At 40.5% G+C, this 12,721-nt stretch overlaps 1 protein-coding gene across 2 annotated transcripts in view; it reads right to left on the bottom strand.

Annotated features, from left to right (window-relative positions):
• The window catches only part of LOC125450766 (E3 ubiquitin-protein ligase UHRF1-like), a 154,063-nt gene that overhangs the window by 55,214 nt on the left and 86,128 nt on the right, over positions 1-12,721 (bottom strand). For both annotated transcript variants that reach the window (XM_048526898.2, XM_059644531.1), the window contains one exon: positions 6,030-6,248. In XM_048526898.2, the coding sequence (XP_048382855.1) occupies positions 6,030-6,248 (219 nt within the window). The remainder of the gene's footprint in view (positions 1-6,029; positions 6,249-12,721) is intronic.

Genomic DNA, 12,721 nt, shown 5'->3' with positions numbered 1-12,721 from the left:
GTACCTAAAGTTGGCGAATCTAGTACTGTTGCTGGCAAAGCGTTCCATTCCCTTACTACTCTGAGTAAAGAAAATTTCTTTTGCTAAGTACCCTAACTTAGTGCTCCCTGTATCCCAATTCCTTGGGAGGGGGGGGGTATTATGTTAAACTTTTATTTCTCTCTGTATCCCACATTAGGATCTCATTGCTTACATGTCTTTTTAGCCGTCTGTTAGGGGGAAGAGTCCGTGGCTTTGAATTATATTTATTTTTTAAATCTACTTTACCAGGATTGTGGATGTAGTTGTTCAAGCAGATTCAAAAGGAAATATGACAATCAGTGATGCAAATTGGAACATCTTCAGACCAAGTCAAGCGAGAGCAGAGACTTGCCTACATCCACCACTACCTGCCAAATATGAATTCATCCCCAAAAGATGCACCAAAGGACAACCATTTAGTTACAGAATGAATCAGGTTTAGAAATTATATAAATTTCAGAACCCACATTAATGAAATCAGTATTATACAACCCAAGTTTCTGACTATTTTCCATCTCCGCTGTCTTTTGCTGAATTCTAAACAGTAGACAATGGGGTAATCTGGGTATACCTTAAAACATGTGCAGGAATTGCAACGGATCATTAACACGTGCCAGGCGATTGGAATGCAGGCAGAATGTCAAGTTTGTTATAATGATTACCAGGAGTGGCCAGACACACCCTTCCTCCTATTTTTTCGCTGGCTGCATACAACAGGGGACTTAATACCATCACTATCTAGCATCATTTTAAGGAAACCACACCACTTAAAAGATGGTTTATTATAGTGGAGCAGGTGCTGAAAGTTATTCACAAAATGATACAAATCATGGATGTAATGAAGAATACTAGGGTCTGGGAGAGAGTGGGCAACGTGGAGGTGATGGTGTGGGTAATGGTGGGGTGGGCATACTGTTGAGATCCTAGCAAATAGCTGGGCTGTAGCCTTTGGGAATAGGGTACGCAGATACTCTCATTATATTGTTATCATTCTATATTACCTGCATATCAGCTTCTCAGTCAGAAGAACCATACACCTCTGACTAATGAGCTCTTGTGTTGCAATGATAGAGTCTCTACCTCTGGGCGAGCAGGTCAGTGTTCATGTCTTATCTGTCCTGGCAATGTGTCATAATATGTCCAAACATGTTGATTAAAACAACTACACTTCTAACTTACTTCTCTTTCTCCTTATCCTTGTCTGGTTTTCCTTTCAGCCATCCAAGAGCCTCAATCTTTCCATGCAGAAGGAAAACACACTGACTCTAGTTCACATGTGTAGATACTAGCTCAAACTTTGACACAGTGCATAACTCACAGGATAGCATGGAGGTGCACATGGTGAGGTAGCACGGAAAAGTTCCTTTAAGTGGGGCAGAGCGTAAGGATATTGCAACAGCCAACATGCCAGAGCACAAAGTGACACACCAGCTCTGTTGTTCAGGACTCAGACGAAGACTTCAATTGGACCAGGCAACAGAGGAAGGACAATGGCTTCAGACACCCAAATGCTCTGTGGAATGGGAAGCCTGCATTCAACAAAGAGCATAGATGACAGAGCACTATACCAAATTGGTACAAGGCTTTTTGCAGAGCTTGGAATCCATCCTGGAAAATATCCAGACAATAGCCAAATCTGCCAAACAACTCCTAACTTCATGGATAGAGGATTGGTTAGTTGAGAGAAAATAGCTGTAAATGGGTCTTTTTCAGGTTGGCAAGATGTCATAAATGCAGTGCCATAAGAATTAGTGCTTAAGTCTCAACTATTTGCAATCTATATCAATGAATTAAATGAAGGGATCAAGTGCGCCACTGCTAAAACAGAATATGTGGATATGATATATTTGGATTTCCAAACACAATTGTTCAGTCATCACATGTTACTACACAAAGAGCTCCTGACATAGGGAACAACACACCTGCTTGGATGGGGATTGGTCAGCTAACAGAAAACCCAGCAAAACCAAAAGAACTGCGGATGCTGTAAGTCCGCAACAAAATAGATTTTGCTGGAAAAGCTCAGCAGATCTGGCAGCATCAATGAAGAGAAATCAGAATTAACGTTTCAGGTCTAGTGACCCTTCTCAAAAACACAGTAAGATCACTTTTGAGTTAGCAAGATGTAACCACTGGAACAATATAGGAATCAATGCTGTGAACTGCTAACAATGTATATCAAAGAGAGGCTGAATAGAATGCGACTTTTTTCACTGGAGCTTAGGAAGTTGAGGGGTGACCTTATAGAGGTTTATAATATCATGAGGGGCATATATAAAGTGAATAACAAAGGCCTTTTCCCTAAAGTAGGGGAGTTCAAAACTATATATTTTCAAGGTGAAAGGAGAAAGATTTAAAATGGACCTGAGGGGCAATTTTTTTTTCACACAATGGTAGTTCATATGTGGAATGAATTGCCAGAGGAAGTGGTAGATGCAGGAACAGTTATAACATTTAAAATACATTTGGACAAGTACACGAATATGAAACGTTTAGAGGGATGTAGGCCAAATGCAGGTAAGTGGGACTACTTTGGTTTGGGAAACTCGGTCGACATGGATGAGTTGGGCCGTAGAGTCTGTTCCTGTGCTGTATTAAGCATATGGATGATGATGGGATAATGTAGGGGGAAGGGCTTAGATTAGTTCACAGGTCGGCGCAACATCGAGGGCCGAAGGGCCTGTTCTGCACTGTATTGTTCTACATTCTATAACATGGATGAAATGCAAAAAACACGTAAAGGTGTTGTTTTGGGTCCAGAAATTAGTAACCTTTATCTTTAAAGTGACAATGGGCATCAGGAGAATGTAATGGGAAATGACATTTCAAAGGGAGAAAAATGTAAGACCCAAGATGGAAATAAATCCGTTCACATGAAGGAAATAGTTGAAATATTGGGTCTATCATTCACAGGAAGAACCAGAGGACTGGCATTCAGTCTCTGAAAGGTAAATGGAAGTTTGCCAGACATCAACAGCACCATGTGAGCTGATTTGGTAACTAGAAACCCAAGTTGGAGTTCAACAAGCTCAAAGGATCATTCAAGACCATCTCCAAACACATCTTCCTTTCCTCTTGTCTTCACTTGCAGAATTTACATTCTGAATGAACTAATCCCTCTGCTGTCAATCACTTACAACATGACAGACCAAAACAGGAGATGTTCTGACTGTCTCTCACTTCCCAACTGTCAAGACGCCAAGCACTCCCTCTAGATGAAGCTGTGATTTACATGTACTTCTCTCAAGAGTTTACTGCATTTGCTGGTCATAATGTGGTGTCCTCTACAACGGGGATATATTAAACTCAAGCCAGGTGACTGCTCCGTAGAACATCTCCACTCAGTCCACATGCACAACACCAAGCTTCGAGTGGCCTGGAATTTTAATTCTCCATGTTGTTCTTATTTCACACCTCTTGTCTTTGGCTCACTGCACAATTCCGGTGAAGGTCAATGTAAATTTGTGCAACAGCACCATATCTTTTGATTTAGGCTTTTCAAAACCTTTTGGACTCAACAGTGTGTTCAAGAATTTCTGATCATAAACTCTAACCTTTTATACTCCTGTCCACAACCTTCCAAATTTGACTCCTTTTCTTGTTTTAGTCTTTTTCTCACAGTCAGTAGCACACCCGTCCTAGGCAGATCTTTGTTATTTTATCTTGCCCATCACTGCTCTCTTTCATAAAGCAAGAAGGTGTGGACAGTGAACATCCGAAGCAAAAATAGAAATTGCTGGAGAAAGTCAGGTCTGGCAACATCTGTGGGAAGAAAGCAGAGCTAATGTTTCAAGTCTGGTGACTCTGTCAGAACTGTTAGTAGGGAGGAAAGAGTGGGACTTATGCTGAAGCCAGAGTGGTGGGGTGGGCACAGAATAAAGGGGAGAGGTAAGTAGATCAGTGGAGACAGAGCCCAGTCAGAAATAGAGAGAGAGATATGAAAGGGGTAGGTAAACAAGGAGATTATGGACAGCAGGCTAGAAGAAAAGCTGGAAAGGTGACCGCTTTGCAGAACATCCATGTTCTACCTGCAAAAATAATTCAGGGTTTCCAGTTGCCTGCTGCTTCGACACATTATCGTGTTCCCACACCAGCATTTCTGTTGTAGGTCTGCTGCAGTGTTCCAGTGAGCCTTAGCACAATCTTGAAAAACAGCATTTAATTTTCCACTTGGGGGCCCTGCAGCCTCTAGGACTTGACATCAAGTTCGATATCTTTACAGCCTGATTCCATCTTTCCATTTTTTTTTACCCACCCCATACCTGGTCATGTTAGGACATGGGTTCCTCTTAGCAAAGTCACCCATTCTCATATACTCCTAGGCCCATTATGGCCTCTTTTGGTTGCATTCAGTGCAGCTCATCCATTTCCTAACTCTTATTATCACTTATTCAGCTGCTTTACAGCCTTGGCCAATTATTCATAATCTCCTTGTTCACCTACCCCTTTCATCTCTCTCTCCCTCTTTCTCCCCCTGGGCTCTGTATCCATCTACCCATTCAACTCTATCCTTTCCACTCCCACTTCCCCATGACCCTGTACACCCCACTTCAGCTTCAGCATAAATCCCACCTTTTCCTAGCTACTCACAGTTCTGACAAAAAGTCACCAGACTCAGAACTTTAACTCTGCTTTCTTCCTACAGATCCTGCCAGGCCTGTTGAATTTCTCCAGAAATTTGTTTTTGTTACTGTTCCCTATATCCCTGAAGGACCAACATTTGATTTGATTTCTTATTGTGAAGTGTAGCGAGGTGCAGTGAAAAATGTTGTCTTAGGTCTTTTACAGGCTGATCGTACTATAGCAGTGCATCAGGGTAACAGAAAAGTGTGCAGGAGTACAACTGCTGAGAAGGTGCAGACAAAGATCAACATTAACATTAAAGAGGTCCATTCTAAAGTCTGATAACAGTAAGGAAGAAGCTGTTCTTGAATATGATCGTACTTGTATACAAACTTTTCTATTTCCCTCAACTGTCACTCTATCAGATGTTCCTTTTAGCATTTCCCCACCACTTGATCAAAACCCTTTTGTATCTATACCTTTCCACAGTTCTGGTAAAAGACCATCAACCTGAAACATCAATTTTGTATCCGTCCACAAACGTGACCTGAGTACTTCTGGAAATTTCTGTTTAAATTTCAGATTGCCAGAAACTGCAGTTTTGTATTGTTATCACAAGGCATGTTAAACAGGTGATAGAAATGAATAGATTTAGCCACAAGGTTTTCCCAAATTGTTTTAGGGGCGCCTTCTCATAAATGTCTCAAAATATCTCTTGAAGTTCAAAAAGAGTAACAAATAGTAAGCCTGTGGGCAAAACCACCGCATATGTATCGATGTATGAATTTAGATCTAAATATCACGCAAGCAGCAAAGGTAAAAAGGTTATTTCCTACTCCAGATGTTTAGAACTGAGACAACACATTTCTTCAGTGCAGGAAATACAACTGGATATACTTATCTGAAAACGGTAATTTTGTCCTTGCAGTTACAGCCAAAAACAAACATTTACAAACAGACACATTGTGCCCAGGAATCAACTCTGATGAAATTATGCTTATCTGATACTGGGACCTGAAAACAAACAATTCATCCTACAGTAAATAAAGTTAGCCACCTGCACATCTTGATATATCAGACGTACTAAGTCTTGCAGCATTCTATCTGCAAGATGAGACAATAACTTGTACATCAGCTGGTTGATCTTTTATTATTTCTACCAGTCCTAAAAAATCTTGTTACATTTGAGTGAAACATTTTATCTTTCTTAAAAGGTAGAATTTATCTTTATAAACATGGATACATGCTCGTAGTTGTGCATCACAGAATTAAAACAGTGAGGTTATCTTGAAGTCTCACTCTTTTTTGATATAAAAGTTTTGTCATACTCACAGATACGATATCCTCCATTATAATTTAGCAGACTGCATGAAACCACCAGTGTTTTATAATCCATATTCACAGCAATCGTAAACATTCTGCTCTGCATGCCAACGAATGCTTACCCCAAAAGAATTTTAACAAAGATTTCTTTATTTGTCCTTGATGTCTCCTTCAGAGCGGTAACTTCTGCATCAAACCAGAAACCACGTTCCTCTGGTATCTCTAAATTGTAATTTACCATCACAGCTTGTCCTATTCGAAGCTGATCCCATTTCAAAACTGTCCTAGCTCGTGGTCGAACATTTTCTGCACACATTCCCACTATTCCATTCTCTGGATAGCTGAAGACAAAAAGAAAAAGCAAATGTTAAATACAAAATTCTAAATTTTTGTGTTAACAGTAAAACAATTAAATGGAATGGATGCTTTCCTGCTTGGAACACAAATGTCAAACATCAACACATATGGTCCATCTAAAATTGCTCGGTTTACAAGAATACCCATGCCAATCAGACAATGTAACATATCTGAACATTCGATCAAGACTGCACCTCCAGTTTACAGGAAAATCAACCAGAAAACGGAATATGCCAAAAATGAGTTAGTGTCATGCTGTTAATAAATGTTAATTAGAATGTCTGTATACATTCATCCTATTTTGCAAAGTGTCCCAGAGATACATACATCACTGGAAGATTCTCTACTGATGCAGAATGTAAAACCACACCAATCTCCCAAGCCATTTGCAGCAAGTGCGTGGACCAACTTATGAAACTGTCTGAAACTGAGCACAATAGTCATGGCAATCACAGTCAAAATGACTAACATTCTTGAGTTAACAGATAGTGTCCTAATTAATTTTCTTCACACAAATACGGAACTTAGCTGACATCACATTTGTCCGAGAGAATTTTCAAAGGATATATGAAAGTTCCACGTGGAGAATTTTTAGCATATCGATACCAATACTTTCCGACAAACCATACCACAACCATTTTCTTTAAAATAAAACTTCTCCCTCAAAACCAAACTTCATCCAATTACAAACTCCAATGCAACAAACTGGCCTTTCTTATAACACTAAAACAACTATTGTTCATCTAGATTGATGAAAGGTCGCAAAGCTGAAACATAATTTTTATTATAGTTCACTTTGGCTTGCATTTTTGTCATAGCAGAGAAACTCTCTGTCATTGGTAAGAATGGTGGGCAATTCCAGAAATGGCATTGGCACAGGATTTGTTAATATGTAGTTTGTGGTGGTAGCAGACCATGTGGAAATGAAGTGGGATCTTGGCAGCCTTGGAATGTATAACCTGAAGTGTGCAGAAGTAGACATGCTAATTTCATTTAAACTATCAATGGACCTGTCAAAATTGTCAAAAGTAACCATCAAAGGGACCTATCAAGGTGTAAACGGAATTTAAACGTCTGTCCCTTAAATCTCTGAAAAAGTGTTTGGAGTGATAAAAAAAATTGCTTGATATTTCACTTTGCCTACTGATATAAATCTGAGAACTTCCATTGCTGGATTAATGTTCTATGACTGGTTTCACAACCTCCATGATCACAGTTGGACAGCTACCATTTCACTGCTCGATAGACAGCTACATGCCCTGCCCAACCCAACTCTGCACCCAGCAACTTCATTTTTCCCAGGATTGCCAACTGATTTTTAACACAGAGATAGTAGGAACTGCTGATGCTGGAGAATCTGAGATAACTCAGAGTGAAGCTGGATGAACACAGTGGGCCAAGCAGCATCAGAGCAGCAGGAAAGCTTGATGTTTAGGGTTGGGACCCTTCTTCAGAAATGGGGGATGGGAAGGGGATTCTGTAATAAATCCTGGACCAAGGGGGAGAAAATGGAATCCAGATAGGTGGAGGTGAATTCGGTGGGGCAGGAGCAGGCAGAGACAATGGGCCGACCGGGGCAGTCAGGTTTGTGGATTTTGGGAAGGAGATAGAAGCGGCTGGTTCGGGGTTGGAGAACGATGAGGTTAGAGGCTGTGGGTGGGAGGTCACCTGAGGTGATGAGGTTGTGGATGGTTTGGTGCTCGGGGTGGGGTCATGATCCAGGGGACGGTAGGAGGTGGTGTCGGAGAGTTGGGGTCTGGCCTCAGTAATGTAGAGGTCAGTGCGCCATACTACAACTGCGCTTCCCTTGTTCGTGGGTTTAATGATGAGGTTGGGATTGGAGCGGAGGGAGCAGGGGGCTGCACGTTCTGTGGGCGAGAAGTTGGAGTGGGTGAGAGGGGTGGAGAGGTTGAGGCGAGCAATGTCTCGACGGCAATTAGAGATGAAGAGGTTGAGGGAGGGTAGGACGCCTTGGGGTGGTGTCCAGGAGGAGGGGGTGCGTTGGAGACAGGAGAAGGGGTCAGTAGAGGGGTGGTTAGTTTCATGATTAAAGAAATAAGCATGGAGGCGGCGGAAAAACTGCTCAACATTTAGAGGACGTGGTCGAGCAGTTTCAAGGCCGAAGAAAGTACAAGAGTGTTGCAGTGGGAGAGGGATGAACTGAGGTTTTTTCGGAGGGTAGCTGCCTTAAGGAAGGCATCCTTAGAAGAGGTTTTGCAGCGGGGTTAAAATTGTCTTAGAGATAGTAGGAACTGCCAATGCTGGAGAATCTGGTATAACACAGTGTGAAGCTGGATGATTCTTAATACGGTCTTCCACTCTAACCTGGATCAAAAATCCGCCTGTCTCTATGCACCTAATCTATGAGCAAAATTAGGACTTCAGATTTTCCTTTATCTTAATTTGTAAACACTATTCGGAAAAAAACACCCTTCTCTCAAACTGCCAAGTATAGCAATGCCCAATAGAAACTAGCTATATGATATGTTTAATCAAAATTTAGTGGATTTAGTAATTTTTTAAAAAAAGGTGGCAATGCAAAAAAAATGGCAGTTTTAAATAAAAAGATAAACTTCCAAAAACTTGCCTTCAGTGGGGTGTACTGAAGGAAACAGACAAAGAACTTGCAGGCACTTTCCTCATTATTTTCCTGAACTCTCAAGATTCAGAAATTGTGAATTTGGATTGGTAAACCACAAGTCTTTCAGTTCAATGTCAGATGTGGGAAAGACAGTGGATCCTATTGCCAGTGATTGAGTGACTAATCAAAAACAGAGGAGAGCTATGTGATTTAGGTGGTGGGATCATGAGTTGAGTCTTGGGTAATTTAGTTGATTTCCTTTTAGGCTAACATGTCAGAATTGAGTCTACTGATTTCCAGAACACACTCCGTAACATTTTAACAACACACCGTTAGCAAAACCAACAGTTCATGGAATTGGAAATAAACTTGTGCTGTCAGTTCATGCTGCTCCAAATAATGGGGTATGCCAGCCTGTGCTCCCCAGGCACATCTACTGCTTCTTACTATACATGTTAAAATAACTTGAAGAAATAGATAGCTGTATCTTCAGCACAGTGTAGATGTTATTAATTTAGGAGTCACAGTAATATGGCAGCAGGCAACTATAAAAGGGCATGAAGTGATTGATTTCAGTTGGCAAAGAGTCTGAACCAATAAACTGCATTATTTTCTAAATCAGAGAACAGGAGCTGTGGGGAGCAAGAGGATTTAAAAGTGATTTGTGTACAAATAAGTGTGTACACTAAGAGTTCATGAACTGGGACAAAATATAATTAGAAAACTAAGGAAATTCTGACCTTTAACTCAAAAGGGCTGGAATTCAAAATGAAGGAAATTATACCTCAGTTATGTAGATTTGGTGTTCCCAGGTTGGCCTTGAACTGAGTATCTTGCTCGGCTATTTCAGCAAGCAGTTAAGAGTCTGCCACATTCTAAGAGTCTGGAGTCACATGTAGACAAGGCCAGGTAAAAATATCCTTCCTGAAAGTACATCGGTGAACCAGCTGGAGATTTTACAATTGACAAGGTCAGCTTGATTAAAACTAGATTTTAATGCCAGGTTTATTAACTGAATTGAAATGCTACCAGTGCTGTGTTGCAATTTGAACCTGTGTCTCAGAGCATTAGCTCAGGTCCCTGGATTACAAATCCAGTGACATTATCACCATGTATGGTACTGAGCTAGTAATCCCAATAATGAATTCAAATCCTATCACTGTTCTGAAGTCGAGAAGAAATTCATTAGTAGAGTGTCTAAAGTGGGAGCAACATTTGAAATACTACCTTCATTTCAAGTTTTGATATAGACCACTCTGGGTCAATTAGCAGTGTTGGTGTGTACAGAAATTTTCAGTGAACTGTCTCATTTCTCCACACAAATGAAGTCAGTGGCACCAAAAGACTGATTCAATGCTGAACTGCTTTTCTTCTACAAGGCAAAGAAAATGGCCTCCAGAAGTTCCAAAGCGGTTGATGGGCAATTTGTTCTCTGAATTTGTACATTTATCAATTAAGCAAATCAACCAAGCAAAGTGCTGCAGATAGTTTAAATCTGAAATAACAGTAGGTGCTGGAAAAACTCAGCAGGACAGGCAGCTGTGGCAGAGGAAAAAAAGTGAATTCCATAGTTCAATAACATTTTAAGAGCACTGGTCATAGACCTGGAATGTTAACTCTTCTCTCTCTCTCTTGATATTTCAAAATGTAATGCACTCACTTAGAACAGCTCTCCAAATTTAATTCATTCAGGGCTCCAAAATTAAGCACAACACGATTCTTTACACACACCCCAAGTTATCCATTCACAACATTGGGATCAGTCCCATCAGAAAGCTTCAACTTGCCCGTGGGAGAGCGCACTGCTGCAAAACATGCAGAGCTGCATTCCAACCACCATTTTCATAGAAGGGGCCAGCAGCAGACTTTGTACATCACACTCCATCTTATCCAATTTTAGAGACTGTAACATTTTGGTTTAGAGACAGACATTGAGAAAATTGTAAATACTCAGCTCCAAAAAGAGAGTGAACACTTGCAGATGACAGATGCAGTGCATGTCAGTTTGCTGATCACGCACACTGTACCCGCTTAGTAAAAAAGAACCAAAGTTCTAGAGATCTCAAAGTTATTGTAATATGTTTTTAATTTAATTGAAAAAACTGAGAAACAAATCAATCTGTTATGGTCAAAGTGATTGCGCCTACAAATATTCAAAATTTCCACTGGTGCTACAGGTTTTCAAAAACGAAAGCTTAATTTCTCAGCAGCCGCATTTACAGGTTAGGTGCAGCAATGAGCATGCCTGCATTGAAATGGAACATTGCAGTGTCATGCCACTGTTCATCATAAAGATGGCAGCAAAATCTGGAACTTCCATGGCAATGTAAGTGTTTCTGTCTGAGAGATTCAGATTTTCAATTAGAATCAATATTTGTTCAGTTAGATTTTTGATTGCCAATGCGAATCAGTGAGCTGAGAGTCTTAAATCAGACATTCCATACCTTACTGGGAAATTAATACCCATATTAGTCGAGGCAGCGTCGTAAATGAACTTGTTTGTGAAAGCAAACATAAAGTACAATTTTCTAGCTCCAAAAACCTTGATTGAAGCGCAGCATCTTGATGGGATGATATTGGATCATCCCCAAACCTAAACGTCATGACATCACCCACACAGGCACAGAAGCATAAAGGCATGACAGAGACACCATTACTAGGCACGTACATCAAACCAAATGTGTAGATAGCTTTCTGCACCTTTCCTTTCCTTTCCTAAGGTTCTTTCATCTAATCAATGGTCACAATACTGCCAAAGTGCTGGGAAACAAGAGTCTTTTAAAAGCTGCTGTGGCTCCATGAAAACTGTAGGGCTCTATGCGATGCCAGTCATCACAGCCAAGTTGGGACTGTCGGGTGCAGGATCATGGTCCACATTTCCAACCTACACTAGTGAACACTGGTGTGCCAGGTGAAGGAGATGCAGAATTGGATCCCACTTGCCGAATTTTGACTTCCATGGAGTTTCCCGATTTCCTCAAAATATAGCCCAATGTTACACATCTGTGATCTTTCAACAGACAGTTGTGATGTAAGGTTACAGGCCTGACATATTATCTGTTTTACTTTCCACAAATACCACAGCATCTATTGAGTTGTTCCAGCATTTTCTGTTGTTATATCTTTATGGTAACATTCAGTTATTGGAATTGGGCCCAAGACAGCTGTTATATTCCATGGTGTTGCCAACCTACAGTTCTGACTGGTGATGGGACCCGAGAGGATCAACAAGGGTTTGGGTTCTTTTTTCATTAACAGCAGATAGTTCCAGTGGGTTATGGTCAAAGCTGTGCAAACAATGCAAAGCTGGCAGTAACTAGTTAGTGGTGGATTGCATGATTTACAAGTATTGTAGTCCAGCAGTATTCAGGTACTCATATGAAGTTCACCAAATTAGACTCTTGTAAACAGATGCACTGTATGTACAGTCCATAGAATCAAGAGAGAAACTGACCGTATAAATTTCTTGGTAGTTTGATTTGAAGAGTCAAGCACAGTGATGGACTTGCAGATCAGAAGTACAAAGTACTAGTGCACCAGAAGTACAATACTTAGCATGCACCATAGATCCCTCAAACTTGTGCAATCAAGCACAGGCATAAGGTGATTAACCAAACAGTTCTTAACTGGTTTTCCACGCAAGGTATTTGACATATACAGCTGAAGCAGAGTTACTGAATTGCAATAACGAATACCTAAAATTTGGTTCAGGAAGGTTACTTGACACTTCCAAACTTGAATCAGAAACAGATTATTTTGCCCAAACATACAGTGAGGTTGATACTGACATTTTAAAGGCAGATCGAACAGTTATGGTTCTCGGAGTCAAAGTTAGTTGATAAAACCATTGTTAAACTAATAAATATTAAAAAAAAT

The sequence above is a fragment of the Stegostoma tigrinum genome, chromosome 3 (genome assembly GCF_030684315.1).
Source record: "Stegostoma tigrinum isolate sSteTig4 chromosome 3, sSteTig4.hap1, whole genome shotgun sequence".
Classification (NCBI taxonomy): domain Eukaryota; kingdom Metazoa; phylum Chordata; class Chondrichthyes; order Orectolobiformes; family Stegostomatidae; genus Stegostoma; species Stegostoma tigrinum.
The sequence above is the reverse complement of the archived record's forward strand: the minus strand, read 5'-3'. Positions and strand labels throughout refer to the sequence as shown.